The 26,631-nt window shown below is 49.8% G+C and overlaps 1 protein-coding gene across 2 annotated transcripts; it reads right to left on the reverse strand.

Annotated features, from left to right (window-relative positions):
* On the reverse strand, nucleotides 1-26,631 carry PKD2L1 (polycystin 2 like 1, transient receptor potential cation channel). Of its 2 annotated transcripts, none has more exons than XM_073354882.1 (15): nucleotides 26,337-26,631; nucleotides 19,356-19,469; nucleotides 15,903-16,030; nucleotides 14,547-14,800; nucleotides 12,585-12,809; nucleotides 11,186-11,414; nucleotides 10,640-10,810; nucleotides 9,183-9,364; nucleotides 6,323-6,443; nucleotides 5,184-5,282; nucleotides 3,990-4,111; nucleotides 2,287-2,404; nucleotides 1,913-2,049; nucleotides 901-1,048; nucleotides 1-219 (listed from the first exon to the last, which is right to left on the reverse strand). In XM_073354882.1, exons 1-15 carry the CDS (start codon nucleotides 26,629-26,631, stop codon nucleotides 1-3), a joined length of 2,562 nt encoding a protein of 853 aa, XP_073210983.1. The 2 variants fall into 2 exon arrangements, with proteins under 2 accessions (XP_073210983.1, XP_073210982.1); XM_073354881.1 differs by having other exon boundaries at nucleotides 1,814-2,049.

Here is a 26,631-nt window from a genome sequence, read left to right on the forward strand (position 1 = left end):
TCAGAAGTGCACGTTAGACTGAGGCCAGGTGTTCTTGGGCACCTGAGAGCCTGGTAACCCCGACTTGGGCAGGTTTGGGTAGATGCTATTACCATTTTGGGGAGAGCTCCCATTGAGGTTGCTTCCCAGCATGTGCTTTGTCTCCCAGCCTTCTTGGTTTTCCTTCACCAGCGGGTCTAGGTTCCGCTGGAGCAGTTCTTCCTGGCTGGGCTGTTCCTCCTGTTATCAAGGGGAAGAAATGGACATTTGCACTGTCAACAATTTACCATGAACACTACCAAAGGCTCCAACTGTGGCGATGGAGAGAACCAGGGCCATGCGCTGCTTGGGCTGCGCGCTTTCATTGGGGTCTCCTCTCCAAGCCCTATATACTTTCCATGGGCCACCAAGGGCTTGCCCCGATTAGCCTCATCAGAGTCTTGTTTAAAGGTGTGCAATTCCTTTCTGCAAAATGCTGCTTGCAAGAATGTCTTGCAAATGCACATTTCCAAGGGAATGCTCAGGCAAATGTCTATTCACTGGAGCATTCCCAGCATTCCCATGTGTTCACATGGCCATTCTGAGAGTCCTTTGTGGGTTTGGCAGTGGATCTGAAAGTGCTCTGCAGGAGAGAGAGGTCTGTGTACAGGTGATAATTAATGGACCAGGTGCCACTAGTGGATGTGGTCTGGGCATTAGGGTTGGGACCCTGCAGGCAAGAGGTTTGGTGTCACATCAACCCTTAACGCAAAGGGCTTGTTCTTTCAAAGTGCTGAGCACTCCTTTAGGAGCAGGGCTTGGAAAACAAGCCGCTAATTGACCCAATGCATTGAGGCAGGGAGAGACCCTCAGGCCAGTCGGACGGGGACACGGCCTGCTTGCAGGGGAGCTGGCTGGGGTGTCTGTCCGAGGACGACTGACCTTGCTGATGTTGTCGAGCAGCTTGCCCACCAGGTCTTTCCTCTGCAGTTTGTTTCTCTCCAGCATCTCCAGCTTGCTCACCACTGAGTCGATCTTGGACACAATGCTGCCAATGGAGTGCTCCAGCTGCAGGACCCGTCGCAGGAGGCTGTGGAAAAGAGCACGAGCCTTTGTGAACCTTCCCCTATAACACAGGACAGGGTCAGCAGCAGAGAACATACAGAGCCCGGCCAGATCCCCCCACAGGTGTCAGCTGGCAGAGCTTCAGCCCAGTCAATGAAGCTCTGCTGATTTATACCAGCTGAGGCTCTGGGTCCGTGGCTATGCTTTCAGTTGTGGTTAGTGATCATGCTTAAGACAAATTATGTCCCAGGCAGGTAACCATTGGCCAGGTAATGTGGATGGGGCCAAGCTATTACCCCACATGGTGAGGTGAGCCTCCCAGAGCCGCCTTGTCTTGCTCCAACCTCTGTCTCAGTATGGCCCTACATGCCTGGCTCAGGATCCTGCCTACTGTGGCAGAACCAGGATCTCCGGACTCCCCGTGCTGTGCGTTAAGCCCTAGACTGTGCTCCCTCTTTGGGAGAAACAGTTCTGCCCTGCCTACATCCTCACACCCGGAGAATAAGGGCCAGATCCTCAACTGGTGTAAATCAGGGTCACTCCTATACAAATCCTTCTGGTTCCACGGGCTGAGGGTGCCCATTCCACCCTCTAACCTGGGTCTGTAGCATGACCCCCCCCTTGCAGCAGCATCTGGAGAGATTAATGCAGACACATGCCAGGAAATTTCCCAGCAAGGCGTTCACAAAATAAGTGAACTCCATCACAAAAGGGGCCAGACGCTGCGTGGCCTTGCTGTGCGCGGTGGGGGAACAGCATGACCAGGGGATGCTGGAAAAAGATTTCACACCCGTGAGGCACAGGTGGATGTGGCTCCATGAGGGGGCAGGGCAGCAGGAAACCACGCCCTTTGCTTTCAGACGCTGGACTAGCACCAGCAGTGACCCACATTTGGAATTCTTCCTCAGACACCCTGGTGGACTTATTGATGTGATTGTTCTTTGCATCCACAAGGGTCAAATTCTCATCCAGGTTGTTATCACCGTAGGATTTCCCCAAGTTTTCAATCTCTGCATTCAAAGCAACCTAGAAGACAAAGAGAGACACCGACACAGAAAGCTGGATTGTAGACTTACCAAGGTATATTTAATACATAACGACACAGGCTGTCAAAAAGTCATCTTCCCTTGCGGTGTATGCAGAATCCAGACACGGCACCCACTTATTTTATATGCCTGCCCCAGGATCAGACCCAAGGAATTTTGGAGATTTGAACTGTGTCAAAAAAGGGTTCTCTTCTCAGCCCATACCCCCATCCTTTACCCTTTTCTCCTCCAGGTCATGCCTCATTCGCTTCTGTTCCTCTTCATCAAGGATCTGGTTACCATCTTTGTCAAATCTGGAAAAGGCCGCTGTGATCTCATGCTCGGCATGACCCAGCCTAAGACAGGAGACAAAGAGAATGGATCCAAGAAGATACAAGACAGAGCAGTTCAGTATGTTACTAGATTCTAAACCAGGGAGTGCCACTGAGGTACCTGCCTTGGGATAAGAGCAGCGCGTTGTGGTTAAATGCAGGTTAGAAAAACCAGAGCTGGGTGACATTTTATGGCAGGAACTTTTTTATATTTGGCAAAAAGCCACAGATTTGACAACACCCAAAACGTTTCGAGAATTCGTGTCTGTTTTGCCAAATTGTGGTGGGGAAAAAAGTCTGAAAAAGTTGCAGTGTTTTGTTTTGACATTTTCCAGATGAAACTTCTTGATTTTTTGGGGTCAAAATGACTGTTGTGAAGATTTTCAATTGTATAGGTTTTTTTTAAAAATGTAAAAATGTGAAATCCAAGCCAAATTTTCTTCAACCTTCTGATTTGCTCAAAAATTTGAAGCTTTGGGTCCACCCAAAACAATCCCCTGCTCCAGTTTTTCAGAACCACCTGTGAGCCGAAAAATCCATTATTTGCACAACTCAAATGAGAGCCACAACCCAAAGTCAGCTAAACAGGAATGAGAATGACAGGAAAATCCCATTTATTATACAGCTTTAAATGGAGGGGGAAAGGAAGGGTTTGCTGGTGAGAATTTAATGTTGGACTTTTCCAGTGCCCAAAAGTGGATAACTGCTTCACGGGTAGCAGGCTGAAGGTCTTAGAATCTAAATTAATCAATTAACCTAGACTGAAGGGAGATAGTCAGGTAATAGCTAATGGGGGTAGCAGAGTGAACTCCAGACAGGTGGGACAGATCAAGGCAACGCACTGTTCTTTCACCTAGTGTGGAAAGTCAGGGAAAGCCGAGGCTGGAGAAGCAAGGTGAGTGGGTAGGGGTAAAAGGTGGCTAGAAGGTTGGGCAGATCAGGTTGAGATGGTTCATATGGAGGACACTGAAAAGCAACATGGCAAGCTGGAATTTGCTGCCATGCTGGCTGGGCGCAAGGGGAAGTGGTAGTGGATATGGGCTCATGTGAAAGCTGTTATGTACTTTCCTGTACATAAAAGATGCAATAGGTAGCTCTCTGCCTAGATTTCTTACACATTAAGGAAAACAACAAAGAAAGGACAAATGTAAAGAGCCCATGTGAAAGAGATGGTACCACCCTTTGTAACGTTCTGCATCTGAACTGACATACAATGAGGCAGCTGCCTTCCACCACCTCACCCCACTCCTGAGAGGCATACTCCTCCGCATGGAAAGGCACAGGACACAGACACAACCCAGTCATCTCTCAGATACAGAGCTAGCCCATGCACCACAGCACAGCCCTGCTCGCTTCTGGAGGTATCACTCTCCATTGCCTGGCATGTAGGGCTGGATCCGTGGCCAGTCTGAATTGGTGCAGCTCCAGTGACAGCAATGGAGCCATGCTGATTTACACTGGACAGGGATCTAGCCCTTAAATGACTAGGGTTTAGAAAGACCTCATGTCTGCGCATTGCAACAGAAATGTAATGAACGTTGGGGGCCGCTCACAAAGAGCGAAGCAGAGTCATTCTGGGAAATTGGGGCCCTTGAACTGACTAACTTACTCTTTCAAACTGTTCTTAAAATCCTCAAACTCTAGCTCCTTTGTCCCATTCTGGAGAGCCTTCTGAACGTCCGAAATCCGCTCTTTCTTCAGCTTCAGCCTCATCAGCGTCTTGTGATAGCCCTGGGGTCAGAGATGCACATGGAGGTTTAATGGAGATGCAGGGCAGACAGAAGCAAAGCAGAGATAGCCATGAAACACTGCACAGGTGCCAGATGATACAGGTAACACTGGGATATGTTAGTCTTGCGTGTACGCAAGACTTTCTTCACTGACTGAGCCACCTTCCTTCCCAAGCCAGGAGCATCACTGCTTAACACAGAGCTCCAGCCAGGGCAGACTCCCCGCACCTCCTACAGCCTCAGCTAGGGGAGGCTTCCATCTGATTCGGCTGGGAGAGCTGCGGCTGCTGATGCGCAGTCATCCAAGTCAGAGTCTTGACTGCGATCACTCACAGGGTGCCTGCCCAGTGCAGACACCGCATAGGCAGAAAGGGGCACCACTTCATTGATTCCAATGGGGTGGAGGGAGGGAGTTCTGCCCAGGTGGAATCTGAATAAGACCTCAGGATTTGCCCCCAGAGGAGAGTCCTGCTCACATCAGCTGTCTGGAGTCTGCCCCCTCCCCTGGATCTGATCAGAGGGCATCACCTCAAGGCTATCTGGAAGCACTTTGACTGCAGTTGGGCACTGGAGGGAAGGTGGTTTTGGAGCGCACATGCCTGCCTTTGTCTGAGGAATAAGTTTCCCCTGGCCCCTTCCTACAGTCCCTGTTTCCTCTGCCAAGCTTCTCTTTCACTTGGGTGGAAGAAAACCACCTTTCCTTTTGAACGAAACAAATGTGCTGTAAATTTCAGGGTGTGGTCATGAGCATGCTACAGAGGAGAGAGATCAGCACTGGTGGCAGCTATTGCTTGGGAATGTGGGAGTCTGGAGGGAGAGAGAGGCTCAAGCCACAAAACGCAGACCCAGCTCTCAAAGACCCCAAAAGTTCAGGGATGTTGGGAGTTTGGCCAACAGGGCCAGCCATGTTTGGCTCCAGATGTGGAACTCCTCCTTTCCCCTGGGATGGATCTGGAGGCTTGGCGGAGGCCCCTCTCTGGTACATTTCATGTGAATTTGGGACCTGTGGATTTGCATTCGCTCTCTGGTGTGTTAGGACAAAGCGAGCTGGGGGTGATGGGGCTCTATACAACCTGCTTCAGGATGTCTGAGAGCTGCAGCTCATTCTTCTGGTTTGAAAGCTCCTCCTTGACTTCTGAGTAGGTGTCGTTGATGATGGCCAGGAACATGTTCTAGAGAAAGGAGAAACTAGCTGAAGCAGACTGAGCCATCTGGCCTGCCCGCACCAGTTCTATTCCTCCCTTATGGCCCCGGGGCGGTGGCAGCGTTTGGGGTGGGGAGGTCAGAAGGAGCAGTTTGTAAGTGACTTTCTGTAGTCAGACAGCAACACTGCTGCTCAGCACAGTATCTGTCAGCAGGGATCAGACAAACAGAGCCGTTCACACCCGGTGATGCTCCCACTGAAAACACAGGGCCCGGGGCAAGGGGACGGTGACCATAGACCAGCACAGTGTTCTCTCGGGAGGAAGGGGGGGCTCGTGCTTATGGCACTGGATTAGGATCCAGGACATCCAGATTCAATTCCAGGCTCTGCAGGATTCCCTCTGTGGCCTTGGGCCCAAATCCACAAAAACGTAGACATCCCAGCCCTGCGATGCACGAACCCCCAACTTAGCTGCCACCCAGCCTTGCTGGTGCCTATGTTTCTGCCTCTGGATGTGCACACCGCTGGCGCAGGCAGGCGCCTGGGTGCCCTTCTTACGTCCAGGCCCCAGCGTGAGCCTCAGGCCAGGTGAAGATAAGTGCACTCTTGCCAATCTCACCTTTGGGGTCCAATCCGATAGGCATGCTCTGAGCGTGCCTAATGCCACACAATGTCTGGGGAGCCAAGGAGCTGGCAGCCTCCCTTAGCACCTTTCACTCAGTGGTTAGGGCATGTGAGAGACCCTGGTTCAATTCCCCCTCTACCTGCTGAGGAGAAGGGATCTCTCCCCCTGGCCTTGCATAGGGAGCCTAGACACCCAGCCCAGGGTTCATGGATTCCATGTCACCTTGGCAATATCCAAGTCCCTTCGTGGATCTGGGCCTGAATCTCCCTGGGCTCCAGTTCCCCATGTGCAAAATGGGCAGGTTAATAATGTGCTTGTCTGACTCCTTCTGTGTGTCTGTCCAGCACCTAGCCCAACAGGGCCCTGACCTCAGTCTGGTCTGCACTGCTGCAACGCACGGAACAATAATCATCATTGCAGGCAGATTAGCCCCTTTTGCTTACCAGCAGCACAAAGAAAACGAAGAAGACATAGGTGACGAAGTAAATGGGCCCCAGCACCCTGTTGGCGTTGTCAATGGCATTGTAGTCAAAGTCGCCAAGTATGATCCGAAATTGGGTGAAACTAGGAACGGAAAGAGCCCGAGGTCAGCACTGCGCCTGCAGTGTATCGGCAACACAGCTTGACACGTATTAGAGAGTCATACGCTTCAAGACGACTCACTGGCCATTTTCACAGGGCTGAGCCCATGAAACGTATTTACCTGCGCACCTTCCATCACATTGGCTGTCCATGCATTTCCTGCCTTTAGATTTCTGCATAAGATGGGTCTACAGTGCTAGCGAGAGCTGAGCAAACCATTTGTTCTGCCAACATGTTAGTGGTTGAGTTGAGTCTCGTTTCGCAGGAGGTGCCCACACTGCGTTGATCAGCATGGCGAATGGAGCGCTACGATTGGCCTGAGATTGTCAAAGCTGTCTGATGGATTTACATACATATAATAATAGCTCTGATCTGCAGCTGAAAAGCATGAGATCTCAAAGTGATTTACAAAGGAGGTTGGTATCATTACCCCTATTTTACAGATGGGGAAACTGAGGCACAAGCCAGGGACATGACCTGCCCAGTGTCACCCAGCAGGCCAGTAGCAGAGCCAGGAATAGAACCCAGGTCTCCCAAGCCCCAGTCCAGTGCCTCTTCCACCAGGCAACACTGCCTCCCACTGTTTTCCCATAGCCGGCCTTGAAAATTTCAACCATGGTGATTGTGTGTAGTTCTCATGCCTCTAGGAACAATATTATGGGATTAGAAGGGTGTAGGTGACAGCAGTTAAGGTGCAATGGAGCTGTAGGCTGTGACTCAGAGATTTTGCAACAGGCATATGATTAGCAATGCTGTGGATGATGTGTGAGCTAAAAGACAATCCAGATCAGTCTCCTACAGCTGGGATTATTGAAGCAACCGACAAGAGGCCAAGTGAGGCCCCATCCAACATGCAGATGAAATTTCACTAGCCACAGCCAGGCAGCCCTGGGTCCCTGACAGTTACAGACAAGGTTTTCCTCTCCCTTGAGGTCTGTGGAATAAAACTCTGCTATGCGCCCCTGAAGGGGGAGTCCATAGCAGTGTTTGGCTAGCATGGCATGGCTCTGTGTAAAAACCCGTCTACAATTTCAACCACAGAGGGAAGCTTTTCACTAGACATTAGTGTTAGAACAGGACCTTGAAGAGTCAAGTGAAGTAACACGACTCACCTACAATTCCATCCTGTCTAGCATCATGTCATCTGCTCCGGGGTAAGTCCGACTGGAACCGGAGCTAACCGTGAGCTGCTGCTATGATGTTAGATACATCTCCATCTACACTGACTGCAAACATCATGTGAATTAACATGACTGAGGTCATGTTCCAATTCAACCTCACGTGCTAGCCAAGCCCACCCTGGAGCCAGCGGGGCTCAGTGCAAATCTGGTTGGGGGATTTTCTCCTGTGGACATTTGGCCACTTGGAACTGAGGCCCTCAAACGCATTTTGCACAGGCTGAGCAGCTGTCCAGTGAGATGCACACAGCTGGCAGAGGCCGCTGGCTGGACTGGATTTGGAGTGGAGCCCTAGAGGTGAAAGCTGTGACTTTTGCTTTAAACTAGAAGCCACAGAATTGGAGTCTTCGAGCCTCAGCAAGAAGGGATGTAGAAAAGGTGGATGCAAAGGAATCCATTCGGAGGGGTTAGTTTTTCCTAATATAAGTGAAATATCCCACTTCCTCCCTCATTTCCTGAGTAATTTTAATGGGAGTAACCCCCTGGATTTCCAGCTCTAGCATGAATCAGTGATTTCTCCTCCCCGTTTTATTTAGGGGGTGTGAGGAGGAGGGGATTTGCTCTGTGATCACTGTATCTCTTTCTCTCCCCACCCCACAAACAAATCCCCAAGCCAAGTGCCCTTCCTAATCCCTGTGGTGATTGCCCACACACTGAGCTGCAGGCTGCTGTCACTTGCACCCTCCCGGCCTCATGACTGCAGTATGGCTGCCTGGGTGTAACTGAGCTGAATTTGCCCTTGTGCAGGTCATGTGCAGCACAGATCATCCTGCTAGGGGGACAATAAAGGGATCCCCCATTTGAACTAGTGCAGTTAGATCATTCATTAATGGTTTCGTCCATAGCCCTTTGAAGTCAATGGGAGTCTTTCCACAGACGTTGGATCAGGCCCCGAGTCTTTCCCTAATCGACGTAGCCAAGAGGCAAGTAAGGACCCACCTGCTACAAAACCCACACAGCCAGGAGGCTCAGTGCACACCACCTGGAGCTGGGGCTGAGTAGCTCAGTATGGATCTAGAGGGGATCCCACCGTGCTTGGGTGTACTGGGGCCAGCAAGGCTGAGGAGAGCCAGAGCTGGTTGGAAAATGGAATTTCCATTCCATGGGGGGAGTCTAACATCTCTAAATCTGTTTTCATTCTGCCCTGAAAAGTTGAAATCATGAAATTTCCCAAAGACTGAAAATTGCAAACAACTTCAGTTCAGGGCCACCAAAATGCTTCCTTTCAAGGTGGTAAAAAAAAAGTTTCATGTCTATTAAATGGAATGCAGTTGATAATTCTGTTGATGACGAATGAGAAGGAATAGGAGCCAGCTCCTTCTCCTACAGCTGCGTTGGCTCTGCAGGGACTGACATGCAGTGACAACTGAGGTGTCTCACTAAAACCAGCAGCTGTGACTCTGAACCCACGCAGGGACGAGTCTGCTGAGAAGATACTGCCCATCTGCGTCTTCACAGAGAAGAACTGCACTTGATGCCGGAGAATGAAGGGTGGCAGGAAACAGTGAGCGGGGAAGGGAAAAGGAGAGAGAAACACACTTACATGCATTTAATAAAGGTGCTAAAGTTTTCCACTTGTGTCCCAAAGAGAAGGTAGCCCAGCTGGGCGTAGGCAAAGAACACAATGAAGAACATGATGGCAAAACCCAGGATGTCCTTGGCACAGCGAGCCAGCGTGGAGGAAAGCTGGGTCATTGTTTTGTTAAAGCTAATGTACTTGAATATCTAGGGGGGAAAAAGACAGGGGTAAGGTAAGATGGGGACATCTCTCATATATATGCACACACCAAGTTAATGGTATCACTGCAAGAAACAATGCAGCAGGGCATAAGAGAAGGTAGAGAGGAGGGATGGTCCAATGGTTAGGGTGTCCAGAAGGGAGACTGGGTACAGTTCCTGCCACAGACTTCCTGTGTGAGTCTTAGGCAAGACACTTAGTCTCCCAGTGCCTCAGTTTCCCCATCTGTGCAATGGGGATAGTAGCCCTGCCCTACCACCCCGGGGTGCTGTGAGGATAAATGCATTACTGACTGAGGTGACGAGGGCCAGATAAGCATAGAATACAGAGTACAACCTGTTGGCTTTGTACCAAAGGCATGTCGCTGCCTGAGTCTGAAATGGTCATTCAGCAAGGTCAGCACTGACCGATGGTCATTACCAGCTGATGGCTGTTGGGGGACTGATGTGAAAGGAGCTGGTTGTCTCAGCCCAGCTCCTAGTGTGTCCATGCCAGGAAAATCACCACAAAAATCGGCTCCAATTATCATCCGTGAAAACGTTAGCAGAGGTGCCAAGATCGAGTGGGTCTGGAAACTGGCCTTCCCTTTTGTCCTAGAGCAGATCCTAGCAGGGCAGGGTCGGGCTGTTTGTGGAAAATTCCCGTGCTGCACGTCTTGTCTGCTGTGCAGATAAGACGACCTGTCTTTCCAGGGCTGTGGATGCAGAACTTTCCAGGAGAAAGGCTGACGCCTGGGCTCTGATTTCTCCATCCAGCCCCCACCTGTGGGAATTGGCTTTTCTAATGGGCAGATTTCGAGTGGGGAATTTTTTGGGGTGGCTGGGAGGGTCTTAACATTTAATTTTTTACAAAAATAAAATTGAAGGACATTTCAAAAGGAAAAGTCATTTTGAATCGAGAAGCTAAACCTTTCATTGCAAAACAATTGGAATTAAACATTTCCACATTGGGGGATTTTTTTCTATAGTTGGGATAAAATTACATGGTGCTCAACACCGTAACTTCCCCTTTTCTATGCCACAGCTCCCAGCACCCCATCTCTCCGGAGCACAGACCCCGTGGTGTGCAGGGCTTCCATGCAGAGAGTGGGACCCGAGGCAGAGATATTCCTCTCCTTTAGCCTGCCCCATTACCACCTGCATTTGTTCCTCTCTGTCCACACCAGGGGAGGGGAGATTAGAGCCCCTGAACTGTGGCCTGCTAGATTCTTTCCCCATGTGCTGTTCAGGTGGCAGAATCTCTCACAGGAGCCCATGCGGTACCTTGATCCAGGCGAAGAACAGATTGACTGCGTTCATGTTGTTGTACTGGGTCTGCCAGAAAGCCAGGAACTCAAAGTCTGCATAGATGTCAGGGTGCCTCAGCAGCTCTCCCATCAGCCTGTTCACCTCGATGGTGCGAAAGATGTGGAACACAATGGCAACGATGGACAGCTGACAAGAGGAAACAGCCTGCATTACCGCTGGACCTCCAGGTTCACTGGGGACTGGGGCTAAAAACGTCAGAGAACTTCTTAATATCAGTCCATGGGGCTATTCCGCTGGAGGCACTGGCAATACAGGGAGGTGGTAGGAACACACTGGCTTAGCTCCTCATCCATCCATGCACGTGCTCAAGGAGAGATCTGCAAAGGCACCTAACTGCTATTGAAAGTCACAGCCTTAGTGCATGTGATTGTCTCCTTCTAGTGGTTCAGTCTGAGATTAGGGCAGAGGTCTGGGCCAGTTCTTGTTTTGTCTGGGCTAGTTCCCCTGCTCTTAACTTTCCTTTTGCTTTTCTATCTTTGCCCCACCTCCACCCCTGCTCACCAGTATGACCACCACATCCAGGATGTTCCAGACACTGGTGAAGTACTGGAGCCTGTGGATGCGCAGCTCCAGAATCTCCTCCACCACGTAGTAGAAGATGAAGACACAGAAGATGATCTCGCAGGCCACAATGAAGAAGTCCCAGGTGCTAACGTATCGGATGAGCTTCACCGTGCGGATTTGCCAGGAGGGGATTGCACCACCGGTGGCTGGAAATTCAACTACTAACCTGGAAGGGGAGAAGGAAACCAGAATGACCATGAGACTGTTGTATGTTCTTGAAATGCACTGGGCTCATCCCCTCCTTCTGATGCACCTACCAACCCATGGGTGTGGGAGAGTCAGGCACACATATTGGCTTTTTCACTCATCTCCGCTGCCTCAGTGCACATGGAGAAGGGAACCAGGGACCAGTGAAATGCGGGTGGTTATGGTGGTAAGATAAAGGCTCCTTATTAACCGCGTGGCAGCTACCAATAATACTGACACTCAGATCCTCAAACGTATTTAGGGGCCTGGTCCCATTGATTTCAATGGGTGCTTGGTCCCTAAACACCTATGAAGACCTGGGCCTGAGTCCCTAGCCTGGGTGGGACCAGACTTTCAAAGTGGCTCCACACGCAGCAGCTCCCATTGCTCCCAGGCACTGCCTCTCACGAGGGATGCATACAGCACCTAGCACAGTGGGGCCCCAATCTGATAAAACGAGACACTGCTGGCCCATTGGAGGGAGTGGGATCTGGGCAGGTGAAGGATCTCCTGGGGAGACTGGACGAGAATGTAACAGGAGTTTATTTGGATTGTGTCCAATTTTCATCTGTATAACGGACTGTTTACTTATTGCTGGCCAGCGTGCACTTTCCTAGCAGTGCTTTGCTACCAGCTAAATGATACTTCCCCTTAGGCAATAGTTACTTTAGGACCCATAATTCTGTCTGCCCTGGACACAGCCACCAGGAAGAGATTGAGCTCAGTTCATCGTACACCCAGTGATCTATTGCAGGTCTTTATAGTGCTTGAATCATGGCAGTAGCTGGCACCAAAGGCGAAGGGGCTCAGGGAAGGAGATGTCACCCCCCCTCGAAAGTCAGAACTCATGCCTCCTCCGTCCCTTCTGATTAGAGAGGACTGGGAGCCAGGAGTCCTCGGTTCTCTCCCCAACCCGGCCTTTAGCTCATTATATGACCTAGGGCAAGTCACTCAAGGTCTCTGCTGCAGGCTTGGAGGACGATAAGAGCCTACCCGCCAGTGGGGCACAGGGGCTGAATTTATTAATGTGGTAAAGTGGTTGGAGAACCTTGGATTAAAGGCACCTAGGCAGGGCAGGGTGTGGATGTCATATTTTCAGTGCTACGCGATGGGACTGAGGATGAAAGGGTCTCCACAGCTCTCCACCTACCTCAGCACACAGAACAGGTTGATGTTTGCGTTATACACTGAGAAGTCAATGAAGACCACCCGGGTGCCCCGGTCCAGCCACAGCTTCTCCTTCAGGACCTGCAGGGCTTCCGCACTCTCCTCCCGGGTCAGCTTGAGGTCTATGTAATATCCTCCCCCACTATAGCTGGTTAGTCGACCCCAGTGGGATGAGCCACCCAGTTCTTCCTCAGAATGGTACCTCCACCTACACAGGGAAATCCACAAGCAACCCTTGAGAGGCAACATGACCCAATGGCTAGTGCACAGAGTTAGAACTCAGGGGAACAGCTGTCCCACTGGGTGGCCTGGGGCAAACCACTTCTCCTCCTGTCCTTTGCCACACTGGAGTGTTTAGACTGCAAGCTCTTCAGGGCTGGGGCTGTCTTGCATTGTGTTGCTATCTGGCACCTAACACAACAGGGACCCCCAATCACAGCCACTGCTACAAGGCATTGGCCATCCCAGGACTAGTCACGCCGCTGACCCCAGCTGGCCTTTACCTATCACATTTCTCAGGGTGGAATCATGTGAGTCTTCCACTCTCAGACTGAGCCCTGGCCACAGCCCCCTGTGATCACCCTCAAATAGGCAGCAGGCCTGGTTTACCTTCAGCGCCTGCCATTCTGTTCCCTCCAGCAGCAATGACAGTGGTGCTGCCCAATGACCAGGCAGCCTTCTTTAAAGCAAAGTATGATTTAGGTAGAACTACAGCATTAGAGAGAGAACAGACCTGAAAACAATGAACAGACAATGCGCGTGTCTAGCATACCAGGGATCTATTCGTCTTCCACATGGGGACCTTGGCAGATCTAAACTTCCAGCAGAGCCACCCAAGACTGTTCAGGTGTGCGTGACAGTCTCTTCCTGTAACTTACAAACCAGTTCTCCCCCGACTCCTCCCCTTCACGGAGAGTTTTCTTTAAAAAAAACGGTCAAGTCCTTTTGATCACCCTGCTTCCCAAAGACCAAGTTACTTTTTTAACTGTGTCTGGCTCACTGACCTGCTAATCCCAGCACTGGCAGAACAAGCCTTGCAACTTGCTGGAGACAGGATATAGAATCCCCAAAACTAATAGTTTCCCCCTCTGTCTTGTAATTACCCTGCAAGAGTTTGCTCAGAGGTTGCTTACCAGGGTCCATTGTGTGGCTTCCCTGCTTGTTTCTCCCACTGTCTTAAGATAGAACAATGCATTCAGACAGACAAGTGTCATAACCCAGTATACAGCAAGTTCACCTTACTGACCTAGTCACGTACAGTGTTAATCAAAATGATCACATCTCAATATTCTAGGACTATAACACGGCAACTCCACAACCAGTATCCTAATACGAACCAAGGGTGAGGAAATCATACAGTCTAATAGCAGGTGAACTTCAAAACGTTTTGCAGGTTTGGTTCAGTTCAGATAAGCATCCAGAAGTCCCAGTTCTTAACTGAATGATCCTAACATCTGGGGTTGGGCTGAGAACAGGCTATCAAGACCTATGGGACTTGGTTCTTTCTCATGGGTCACAGATATTATAGGGGAAGTAGTGGGTTTTGTGCCCTCACTGCATCTGGTCCAAAAATATTCTCTCTCAGGACGGTGTCTTCATCAACTTAAACTACAAATACAAGAGTCTCAACCTAAGTTTTCTCCTGAGCATGGAGGTTCCTAGGGTTTTTCCCAGCAGGAACCTCTTCTGCTCCAGCCTCAGAGAGACACCGAAGCTTTCTTAATGTCCTTGGTCTGGAGCCAACAGGACCCACCTGGTCTCGCTGCCAGTGGGAGTCAGAGGGAAAGAACTCTGCAGGCCTACACGGGATTCTCACCCCCAACATCCTGTTGCCCATGGGACTAGCCTTTCACATGGTATTTTAGCAAAAGTTGGCCAAAATGCCGGCAAAAGTCAATCAAAGATTTTCCAATGCAAAGGAGTTTGGTCGGAGGGGTGCACTTACGCGGTTCCATTGATGAGCCCGAAGGGGACTCTTTCCTCCTTGTCCTCAGAGTACACATCATAGCAGCCTGAAATGTCCTCCTTAAAGTTGTCATGCACCACGCATGAGTTGTTCTTCACCTTCAGCTGGCGCAGACGTGGGACACCGAGCAGCAGATTCTCATAGTAGATGTAGGACTGGGTGCTGTGAGCTAGTGACTCATTGTTGTACCATTTGGTCCAGTACAAGCTATCCAGCAATGGGCCTTGGGCATACTGCAAAAGAAGAGGAATCAGACATCTGGCTCAAGGCAACCACCCAATGGGATGCCCCTGGGCAGGGGTCTTCACCTGGGGGTCACAACCAGGTGTCAGCTTCTCATGATGCCCTCCCCGTATTGCTAAATAGTGGGGTGGTATCAGCTGTATCATGGTTAGATGGAAGGGGGATGCCTTTGGAAAAGGGGAGGATAGGATGGAAAATGGTGAACCAATGCCCAGGTGCAGTGGGGGAAAGGCAGATCCTTAGCTCATGGTAGGCTTTTAAATGGCAGAGACAGACAAAGGCAACTCGTTACAAGCTATTTCTAGGTGTCTGATCAACACAAGAGGTTGTGGTGTCTCACCAGCATTCACACTGCTTGTGCCATATCATTTCTCAGCTTGTTCTTTAGCAGAAATCCGATGGATCCTATGCACCTGTTCCATCATTATTTGTTATTCTGATGAAAGCTACAGGGACTTGCAATCAAATTCCCTCAGCTGTCTAGCTAGGCTGAGAGCCAGGGCCTGATTTTCAAGCTGGTTAGGCATGTGGTTATCACACATAAATCAGAACCTGCTTCTTGTTAAAGCACTGGAGAAAGATGCAGAAGCTCCAGGTCCAATTCCCAGCTCTGCTATAGACTTCCTGTGGGACCTTGGACAAGTCACTTAGCTTCTCTGCATCTCAGTTCCCCATCTGTAAAATGGGGATAATAGCACTTCCTTTCTCCCATCTTTTGTCTGTCTTCTCTATTTTGGTTGCAAGTTCTTTGAGGCAGGGACTGTTTCACCATGTGTCTGTACAGTGCCTAGCGCAATGGGGCTCTCATCTCAGGGCCTCTAGGCCACACAGTAGTGGGAATAATTCCTGTGCTCAAATAGCTAGAAATGGCTGGTGAATTTTATGTGTGCAAATGACAGTGAAATTTCTACTGTTCACACAGGAAGTGAACTAACATGGACAGTCACAGAAGTCAATCAACAGGCAGAAGCAAATGGAGCAACCACACACTGCCCAGAGGGACATGGGCCAGCACAGAAATGGATTACATGGCATCAGTGTGGGGAAATTTCCCTTTCCCAGAACCTGGGGACCATACTTGGTTGTACTCACCCCCCAGAACTCAGCCATGCTACCGATGGACTGGAAGGAGACCCCGCTGTCTGAAGGGGTATGCAGGAAGAGGTTGGACATCACTTTGGTGTAGTAATAGGCATTTGTACTGGTCATTCCATAAGTCACTAGGAGAAAACAGGAGAGAGGGGGATGGTTCCCTTGCACATAAATATTAGAGACTAACATTAATATCAGCTCTACCTTAGTAGAGGTGAGTTTGGGAGAAAAGAGGAGAGAATGCAGAAGGAAGAGAAAAATGTGATGCTCAGGGACTCTCCAAAGTCCTCAGCAAATATATTTCTGAATTCAGAGAGGCCTCTCTCACTGGGGATGAAATTCATTTCAGAGCAGCAGTGGCTTGACTTACTGGGCTTCTCCAGAGCAGCAGGTTGTATGCAAGCACCCCAGATGGACAGGTTTAAAAGGGCCTCCTTTTTACCATACAGAAGCACCTAAACTTGTAAAGGGTGACAATGCTTGAAAACAGCAGCAGCCAACCTATCTGCTGTGTGGGCAGGGCTGACACTTTACAGCTCACCCCGAATAAGGGGCAGCCTGGAAAAGGAAATGGGACACAGTCACCATTCCTTTCCAGCTCCCCTGGCCTTTCTCCAGGGACCTGCTCCACCCTCTGATCCAGGAAGTCAATGGGACTCCTTAGGGTTACATATGCACCCAAGTGGCATAGACATTTAGCATCCGCTGCAGAGGCTCATGGTCTAAGCTTTTTGAGGAGCCAGGGTTTAATCCCTGGTGATGACTAAGCTGATGGTGGTTATACGTTGATGAAGAAACCTTGCCGATTACAGCTCTGTTTCTTTCTGCTTACTCATCCACTGTCTTACACAGGCATTTTGCTGGGCATAGCCATCGTTCAAGTCCTAGGAGTCATAAGTGCATAGATTCCAAGGCTGTTCGATCATCTAGTCTGACCTCCTGCATATCCCAGGTCAGAGAATTTCACCCCATTTCCCCTGTATTGAGCCCAAGAACTTATGCTTGGCTAGAGAGGCATCCAGCCTGGATTTGAAGACTTCAAGGGACTTCCCTTGGTGGGAAGCTTTAGATTAGTTTTCACCCAACAAGGATCCAGACCTTTGAGTGGGATCTAACACAAACAACACATGCACACTTCTCTCCCAGGCAAAGAATCAAACACTGCAAATCGTAAAACCTGTCCCCCAATGAAAGGGCTTCCTAAAAAAGCAACCAATGTTCAAAAACAGACTTCTTCATGACTCAGAATAGGTGCATGTCTCAGTCACACTGGAAGACTGATTGGGATGCCATCCCCCTGTGCCTGAGCGATAACCACCCCGTTTGGTACCTTTGTGTATCTGTTCTGTCATGGGGTGCATGAAATATAATCCACTGCACCATGCAATGCCACAGGTGCTCCTTTGAGATAACAATGAACCTTCCCAAAGCAAACAGCAATTGTTCTGCCCACACAAAGCACATTAGTATTCGGTACAGAGCTGCATTAAATCCACTCCCGAGGACAATGTGAGCTGCCATTCCCGTTATCATCCTAACCACCCATTCCCACGTGGCCCTTTGAGATTTAAAGGGGAAACATCAGCTCCCTGCGTGGGTTTGAACAATGTGGCTCAGATTCCAGGAAGCTTCGAGACCTGGCTGTTTGCATTTGTCCTTTGCCCTTACAGAGCTTCCTGGCACAAATCTGAGGAGGGGCTCTTGTGCAAATCCCCAGTGGCTTGTTAGAGGTTAATGGCCAGAGCTTGCACTGAGGTCTGGGAAGCCTGGCTTAAAAGCAGCAGATGTCAAGTCACCTAGTGCAGAGGCCTTGTGCTGATGTCTGAGATGCGGAGGGCCCCCTGCACTCAGGGTATGTCTTCTTGGGCGAGTGGCACCTGGGTGTGAGCAGTCACGCCGCAAAGCCATACCCGAGACTCTGTGTCCTCATGGGGGTTGTGCTTCCCTGGGTGTGTCATCGGTACACTCCATAGCTTCTTGTGCTGCAGTTTTCTGAGCTGCTCTGATTCTTTCCCAGTGAGTTGTGGGAGAACTTGTTGGTCCTTCTGGCTAGATGGAGGGAATCGCGGGAAGGCGCTGAAGGAAGGACTAATCAGCATTGCAATGGTTTAGCCTGTGTCCACACTGCGAAGTGGGCGGGTTACCAGCCCACATGAAAGCCTCACTCAGGTTTTAGCCAATAGCCCTGGCTGGGCAGATAGCTCAGGCTGCAAGCAGGGCCGTCCAGGGAGGAGGGGGGGGCACAAGTGGGGCAATTTGCCCCAGGTCCCAGGCCCCGCAGGGGCCCCCACAAGAGTTTTCAGCTGCACTTCGGCGACGGGTCCTTCAGTGCCGCCAAACACACCCGGAGTGAAGGACCCGTCACCGAAGACTCCAGGCCCCCTGAATCCTCTGGGCAGCCCTGGCTGCAAGCACCACCAAAGTCGGGTGTGAGGGTTTTGCGTGTGGATGGGAGTTATGGGAGACACCTGGGTAAGAGCCTGGGCAACTCTGAAGTGAATAAATACCCTTCGGCTCATCTTGTGCAGGACTCCTTCGAGATATGTGCTTCTCTCAGGAGCCAGCTGGGGGTTTGCTTCTCTGACAATCCCAGAAAGAAGAATCAGTGAATGCACTGCAGTTGTTAGAATGGGACAGTGGCCACCAGGATTCCTGGGTTCTCTGCCCTCAATTTGCCGTCTGAACTCAGACACGGTGCTTAGGCCATCATTTTCAGAGGTCCTGTGCAACTGCTGCTCCTGCAAAAGCCACCTGGAGATGTGGGTCTCAGCCCTTCTGAAACTCAGACCCCTTAACTACTTACCAACACCTACGACTTTGTCTGGTGGTACTTAACGCCCATGCAGGGAACTTGGTGAGGGTTAGGTAATTGTCTGCAGAGGCTGTTGGGACCGCTGGATGGATGGTGCCATGGGAGCTTAGAGAATCACCACTAGAGCTAGTCAAAAATGCCCTCTCCTCTCCCCCGGGTAAATTTTTTCTTGATTTCCCCCCAAAATTTCCTATGAACTTTTGTGTCAGCGAAAAACTGAATTGCGAAACCCCCAAACTGTGAGGATGTTTTTCAAAAAATTGAACAGTTTTTTGAAAGCCAAAAATGTTTCTCTCTCCCCCTCCCCAACCAAAAAAAAAAAAAAAAACCTGTAAAAGGTCAACGCACAAGAACATTTGTATGCTGACCATTTTGATGAAAAAATTCCAAGCTGTTTTAAAGATTACCAAGATCTGGCATTGGCCAGCTGTGAAATAAATTAGGTATTTTTCTCTCTACTGTTACATGATGTCGATATTTTACTGATTTAGTTAAGAATGTGCCCTCCAGAGCTCTAGGTGCGCATACAAGATATTAAACATCCCATAAATTAGAGCCAAGATGTCCAAAACATAAACCCTCCCAAACAGAGTTACACACACAGACAGACCCACCCTTGAGCCATCTGGACAGCTACTCACGTAGGCAGATATCCACCAAGAAGATGACATAAACCAGCAGCTCTCGCAGCGTGGTCTTTACATACAGCTCTCGGTCTTCAGCAGTATTCTCAGTCAGAGTTGTCCCCCAGAGGCCTGTTAAGCATAAAGCAGCATCAGGTGAATTTAGGGCAAGATTGTCAGAGGAGTTAGCTGCTCAATGCCCATAGAAAGGCCCTTGGAAACTGTTGGCATCACAGCCCCACTGAATAAAGTGATGTGGTACAGGCAGGGCGGTGAAAGTGTCACTGATCCCAGCAGACCCTGGGTCTTTGTGCTCATCTAGTAGCTGGTCCATATAAGAGGATACGAATCAACTAATGTGCCAGCTGAAGGGGGTTGTTCCTTTAGCTCACGTGGGGGAGACTCATGCTTTTCATGCTGAAGGGGCCTCATTGAGGCCCTACTGTTGACAACCCAAGTGGGGCCATCTGACAGGCTTGTCCATCCCATGCTGACAGCACGCCTCAGCCCTGATCCAGCGGGACATGTCTAGTCAGTCACCCTCTCTTCCCTGTTGGTAATCGTGTCCCCATCTGCACCATCAGTCTGCACAACACCACTCCCCTGCCCTCTCAACTGAGCTCCTCAGTGCTTCTCCCTGTCTCCATCAGGCCCCGTCAGTCCCTCCCTCCTGCCTCTAGCCTCCTTCTCTGTCCCCTGCCCTCCCCATCAGGGCTCCGCAAAGGCCGCAGGAGAATATTCTCCCTGTGTGATGGCCAGCCCATAGATGGGGGGTTGGCAGGAGGCAGACCAAGCCCCGTCAGTCTGAGTGGTGGCAGCTCAGTGGGATGCTGGTTCTGCCAGGTCTCTGTATGGAAAAGCAAGTGCCTGGCAGGGTGGGAAGGGGGCACCTGACAGGCAGCCTCACATGTCCACGTGATGACACTGGCCATCCAGGCAGGACTTCCCTAGCTGAACTGCATCCAGGGTCAGCACGGGCCTTACTGCGTCTCTCTGACGACACCCAAAATCTCTGGGCCTGGGCAATGCACAAACCCGGAGGAGCCCCTGGAGGAGATGATCTTGAATCAAACACCTTGACCCCAAACCCTGGGGCTGCAGGAAATCGAGGCCCAGCTCCTCCACGGGTGCCAGCTGATGTGGCTCGATTGACTTCAATGCAATTTACACCCTGGAGGAGCTGGCCCCAAGGAGCTAATTCTGTGTCTTGAGCCCCTGTGCACTTGACATGGTGGAAGCAGCTCACTGAGCATTGCCTAATGCTTGATCAGGACGAACAGAGCTTTTTCCTCCAAGGACCCTGACAGCACACAGCTAATGAACTGCCTGAGTCCATTAAAGCACTTGCTCATTCTCTCTCTAATGGGCCCTTTGTGTGATCACTCAAACTTTCACCCACACATGTCTAAACTTCCACTTGAAAGCTGAGCGGCTTAATCCACATCAGCAATCTCAATGGTTCTCGCTCCTTTCATACGGTCCCAGCCCTTGTACACACCTGGGGCAGAGAGATGGGCACAGCTCCGCCTGATCAAAGCCTGAATATCCTGAGTGCTCTCTGACAGAAAGAGGATGGGCATTCGGGCTGGAGTGTGCCAACGTGGTGCAGTGCCGTGCACTCGCTCCCTGCTGTTCACGGCCGCTGAGCAGAGTGGAAAGCATTCTGCTCTGCATCATCACATGCCGGTCTCTGCCTTTCAGAGCAGCAGCCCGGACAGTTTGCTGTTTGCCTCACTGGGTCACATGCACTTTGAGGCCAACTGTGCGTTCGCGTGTCTTGAGGTGTCTCCAAGCCAGAGATGGGTTTCACATCAAAACCCTGCATGCAAACGCCCCTGAGCTATGGGGGGTGGAGGAGGGAGTGGAAGCCAAATCTACATCTGGAGCAAAATTTCACAGCTCTACCAGGTCAAACAAAACCCTGGATGTGAGGAACAGCTCAGCCACAAGGAGGAAAAGAGGTTATGCGCTTAAGGCACTGGAGAGGGATTCAAGAGATTGGGGTTCAATTCCTGGCTATGCCCTAAACTCTCTGTGTGACCTTGACCAAGTCACTCTGTGCCTCAGTTTCCCATCTCTGAAATAGGGACAATACTCCCTGTGCCTGTCTCGTCTATTTAGACTGCAAGCTCTTCAGAGCAGGTACTGGCTCTTTCTAATGGTATGTCTATGCTGCGAGCTGGGAGCATACGTCTCCTCAAGCTGGAATTTCCCTGCGCTAGCTCTGATGGAACTAGCGCCCTAAAAACAGGGTGTAGCTGCAGCGGCATGAGTGACGGGACAGGCTAGCTGATCCAAGTACAATCCCATCTGAGACCATAGGCATGTACTCGGGGCAGCTGGCCACTGGGACCGCAGTGGCCATACTCTCTTTTCACTGCGCTAGCATGGGTATATCTCCTCGAGCTGGGATACCTTCTGTGTTTGTACAGCACCTAGCACAGTGAGGCCACTAAGCCCTACTGTAACAATCAACAAACACCACCAGGCAGTAAAGGGTTAAAGGGCTGGCTCTCCACCACGCAGATGGGGCCTCATCTCACCACCAGGCCTTTGCTTGCTGCCCTAATGTTCTGTGCACATGTGAAGAAGTGCAATAGGGTCAGCTGGGGCATTTCAATCTGCTCTGGCAACCCGCAACAGGCTCCTGTGCACAGGACATGGGGTTTGCTCCATCCTAACTCAAGCTAAACATCTCCTCAAACCAGTGTGGGCTGGAATAAGGACTACAGGGTTGGTCTTTCCTCTGAGATAGCTCTCAAGTTGCCATGGAGGGCTCTGGATCGCTTTCCAAGTGTCAGTACATATATCTCCCTTAGCGGCTTCACAGGAAAGTGAATCAATGATTATCAAGTGCTTTGAAATCTTTGGATGCCAGAGGTGAAAGGATTGCTACAGGTAATGTTAATAACAAGAGCAAGTAGAGCTGCGAGGACATGAATACCCTGTTTCCCGAAAGATTGAGATTTTGACATTTGTCTTTGTTGCAATTAGGAACAAACCCTCAAATTCCCAGGAAAAAAACTGTTTTGAATTGATCAGAATGTTCCGGTTTGATGTCGCCTTTTCAAACGTGTAGGCTACAATGTACCCATTACAAAAATTGAAGCGAAAGTTCTCTGCAAACTGAAAAATCAAAATGTTTCACTTTGAAAGCATCAAAACATGACATTTCAGCACTGTCCAAACTCTCCCATCCTGCTCCCTTTTCCCCTCCCAGAATGAAATTTTGGCAAAACCTCTGTGGTTCTGTGAAGTGTAATGACTTCAGCAGAAAGGGATGGTGTGACGGAAAATGGACCTGTTGCAGTATGAGTGTTCAGGAGAAGCCAGCGGGCTGCCTCATCCTTGGAGAGCAGGGAATGGAAGCACTTTGCACTGCTCTCAAGAGACCAGACCCTAGTCAATGACGCATCTGTCCTGAGGGGTCCAGTGTGGAGCTGTGGCCACGCCTTCAAACACAGGCTGGGGCACAGGCCATGGGGCTTAAGAACAGGGTAGAAGAGAAAGGATCCCAAAAGCCTGCTACTCATCTGCCCCCAAAACCCATTCAGTCAATGGGCCAGATCCTCAGCTGATGTAAATTGGGACCTCTCCATTGACTTCACTGGAGCTACCTTGATTCAGACCAGCTGGGGATCTTGTCTCCCCTGCATCCCAGAGCAGGTTGTGCACTGCTCAGTAATTCTTTCGCTAAAGCTCCCCTTTCAGCAAGCACAATACATCTGCAAACACCACCACCAACCAACCAACCCAACACTGGGTTCTGGGCGCACGGGACACAGCAGCTGTAAGGAGTACCCACGCCAGGGGCCCTCAATGGGGAAAAGCTGAGCTGACTCCCAGGCAGGATGACGTATGTTCCGGTGCGTGTTTGGACGGAGAAGGTCAATAACACTGTGCCTGTTTGTCAGCTAAGAGATCCCCCAGGAGTCTGCCAAATCGTGGGGCAGTGGGAAACAAGGGAGAAGAGACAGAGGATTATTAAGGAAAGAGTGGCAGAGGTGGGGAAATAAAGAGGACAAGCTCCTCAGTAGGGGTCAATTGGCACTGATTTACACCAGCTGAGGATATGGCCCATAAAAAGAAATGTCAAGACAAAGATGAGCATGATCCCCAGTGCAATCAAAGAGCTAGGATTTGGAGATTGGCTCAGCTCCTATCCCCAAGGATCTACCTACCCAAGGCTCCTATTAGCACAGTGTCTAAGCACCTCACAATCCTCCCCCTTCCTGGTGGGCAGAGCCACCCTCCTATCCTTGCAGATGGGGAACTATGGCCTGGAGAGGCAATGTGGCTTGCCCGAGTCACTCAGGAAGGCCATCGGAGAACCTGGAATTCAAACAGGATCTCAAAAATCCCAGGTTGGCCCCCAAACCACTAGCCCATCCTCCCTCTATGGAACAAACCCATGTAGCAGAACTCCTTCCCAGACGATGTTTGCACTGATGGGGACAGCTTCTTCAAGGACATGGACTCTTCCCGAGTTTTAAAGCCATCCAAGCCAAGTCCCAACTTTAACCTACGGCTTAGAAAACACGCCTTTCCCCAGATGCACCCACTACCTGGCCTGTCCCACTGCCTGGCTCTCCTCTGGACACTTCTGCCGACTGGAAAGCTGCTGAGATGGCTGTGTTGGGGACTGAGTTCTATCAAGACTTTGTTTTCCCGTGTATTGTATTTTCTAAATAGACAACCAACCTAATTCTCAATTATTGCAGGACAACTGCCACTCATTCATATATTTTGCTTTCCACAACCAAATCCCTGTACAACTTTTCTTGAGTGATGTACCTGAGTAGTTAGATTCTAATATCTAAACTGCATTGTTAAATCTAGTCACCTAAATTTGGGTTATTGCTGATTATGTACTCTATGTATCATATGACTTTTAAAAACTAACTTTATATTTGTGGATAATCTGAGCACTATTCCCAGATGTACAGACACTCTTTTCCCAACCTATGTATTATACAATTTTTTAAACATTAGCTTTAATAAAAAAATTTAAATTGTTCTTCACATCATCAGCTTCCTCCCGCGGGACAGGATGGAAGGAGACTCAAGACCAGGCGAGCCCTGCATTATAAGCAGTTTCTCCATGTATAAGCAAAAACAAAAGGAGTACTTGTGGCACCTTAGAGACTGTGCATCCGATGAAGCGAGCTGTAGCTCACGAAAGCTTATGCTCAAATAAATTGGTTAGTCTCTAAGGTGCCACAAGTACTCCTTTTGTTTTTGCGAATACAGACTAACACGGCTGCTACTCTGATCCATGTATAAGGTGCAGTGAAAATTAATTAAATTAGTATCTGCAAGTACTGTGAGGATGCAAAAGGCTAGCAGCAGGTCAAATGTCATTACTAGACTATACATTAAGGACTGAGCCAAAGCCCACTGAAGTCAATGGGAGGTTTTCTTTTGATTTCCTCTGGCTTTGGATCAGATCCTGATGGGCACTGCTCTGTACATGGGTAATCTTTGCCTACAGGGGGCAGTACTGGATTAGTCAGGGAGGGAGGGGAGGACATGATGGTACCATAGGGGTTTTCATTCTCATTTCTTTGACATCAGCATTACACAGAGATTGTATCTGGAAAGGGATTTGTGTTTTGGAATGCTTGATCTCTTGGTTTTCAAGCATCACACTGTAATTATGTCACAGCACCCCGAACAAAGGAGGAGTCCTGTGGGGACTGCAGACCTCAGAATAAAACAAAGTAAATAATGCATTAGCCTACCATCCCCTGTAGGCACATTCCTCCTCTCTCAGCCTCTGTTTCCAGTTGTGCTACTGGGCCAAGGGAGATCTACATCCCAGCGCCATTGAGGGATGCCATCAATTGCTCTAGAGACCCAATCCAACTCCTATCAAAATCAGTGGGAAGACTCAATGGGTGTTGGATCTCGCTCTAAATGGCAGCCCAGAAATCTTTGATAATATAACCTATAGACATCATACAGCTGGTCTAGACAAGAACAGTTTAGACAAACACTTGTCAGGGATGCTCTAGACGTACTCAATCCTACCTCAGTGCAGGGAATGGACTAGACGACCTCTTGAGGTCCCGTCCAGCCCTGCATATCTATGATTTACACACCCGTATGTTACAGTGGGTACATTTGCACAAGGGTTATATTAGAAACCGTGATTAGAACGCCACAGAATTTACAGTGGGGGGAAAACCCTGCTTGGTTATGTTGCCAGTTCATTGGCCACCAGTGCAGGGATTTTCCCTACAGTTTAATGCATTCTCCAGCCTGGTGTTTAATTTCTCAAGCCATGGGGCTTCACCCCTTCTGTTGGGAGATACTCGGAAATGGACTAGATCCCACTGCCGGGAGCTGCCCCAAGATGCAGCCTAAATGAGTGTTTCCAGCTTTTAGCCCCCTTACTGTTCCATCTAGCCCCTTGTGCCAGCCTAAACAATTCCCCTCTCCCTATGTGTCCCCCACCTCAGTTATCTTTTAGCAAAGCTATGTACATATAGCTCTTATGCTCAGTCCCTATAGATTAATCCCCACAGCCCAATAGTGTGGTGGCTTTTCATCTTCCAGTTTTATATACATGTATATATAGAAAGTGTTGATATAGGGGTCACGACTATCCCCTCTAGAATAAAAAACATCTAGGGAGGGCTTATTGTCTAATTCCTAGAGTCGGGGTTTGGAATCAGAACACCTAGGTTCTATTCTAGGCTGTGACCTCAAGCAAGCCCCTTAGCCTTTCTGCACCTCAGTGTCCCCATCTGTAAAATGGGGACAATGGCTACACCTCAGAGATAAGGCAGGGAGCATGGGATCAGGACTTCTGGGTTCTGTCCCTGGAGCTGACACAGATTTATTGCCTGACCTCAGACAGAGCACATTAGACTAGGAGTGCTCAGTATGGCTATGTGCAGCTTTCCATGTTATACAGCTGCTCTATGGCTCTCAGCTCCCAGGGCTGCTCTTCACATGGGTTTATAAACACATTCTAACCAGACCCCAAAGTTTTACCTCGGATGCCTTTGAAGACATAGAAGCAGCACCTGGGCAAGGGTTTCTTCTTTACATCCTCTGCCTTTTTCCTCTCTTCTTGGTAGGGAAGGGAGTCCCCCAGCTTCTCAATGTTCTCGTATGGGTTCTCCAGAATGGCCTTGGGGTTGTAGATGGCTCGGATCTTCAGAGAGGCAGAGGGGGAGCCATTGTAAACTGGATTGTCCCATGCTTTCTTCCCCAGGGTCTCTAGCTCGTGCTCCTCCTGGGCTCGAAAGTGGCTCTCGGCTCTGTTGTTTAACCGGGAGGAGCTCAT

This window comes from Lepidochelys kempii, chromosome 7, assembly GCF_965140285.1.
Source record: "Lepidochelys kempii isolate rLepKem1 chromosome 7, rLepKem1.hap1, whole genome shotgun sequence".
In the NCBI taxonomy this organism is placed as follows: Eukaryota; Metazoa; Chordata; order Testudines; family Cheloniidae; genus Lepidochelys; species Lepidochelys kempii.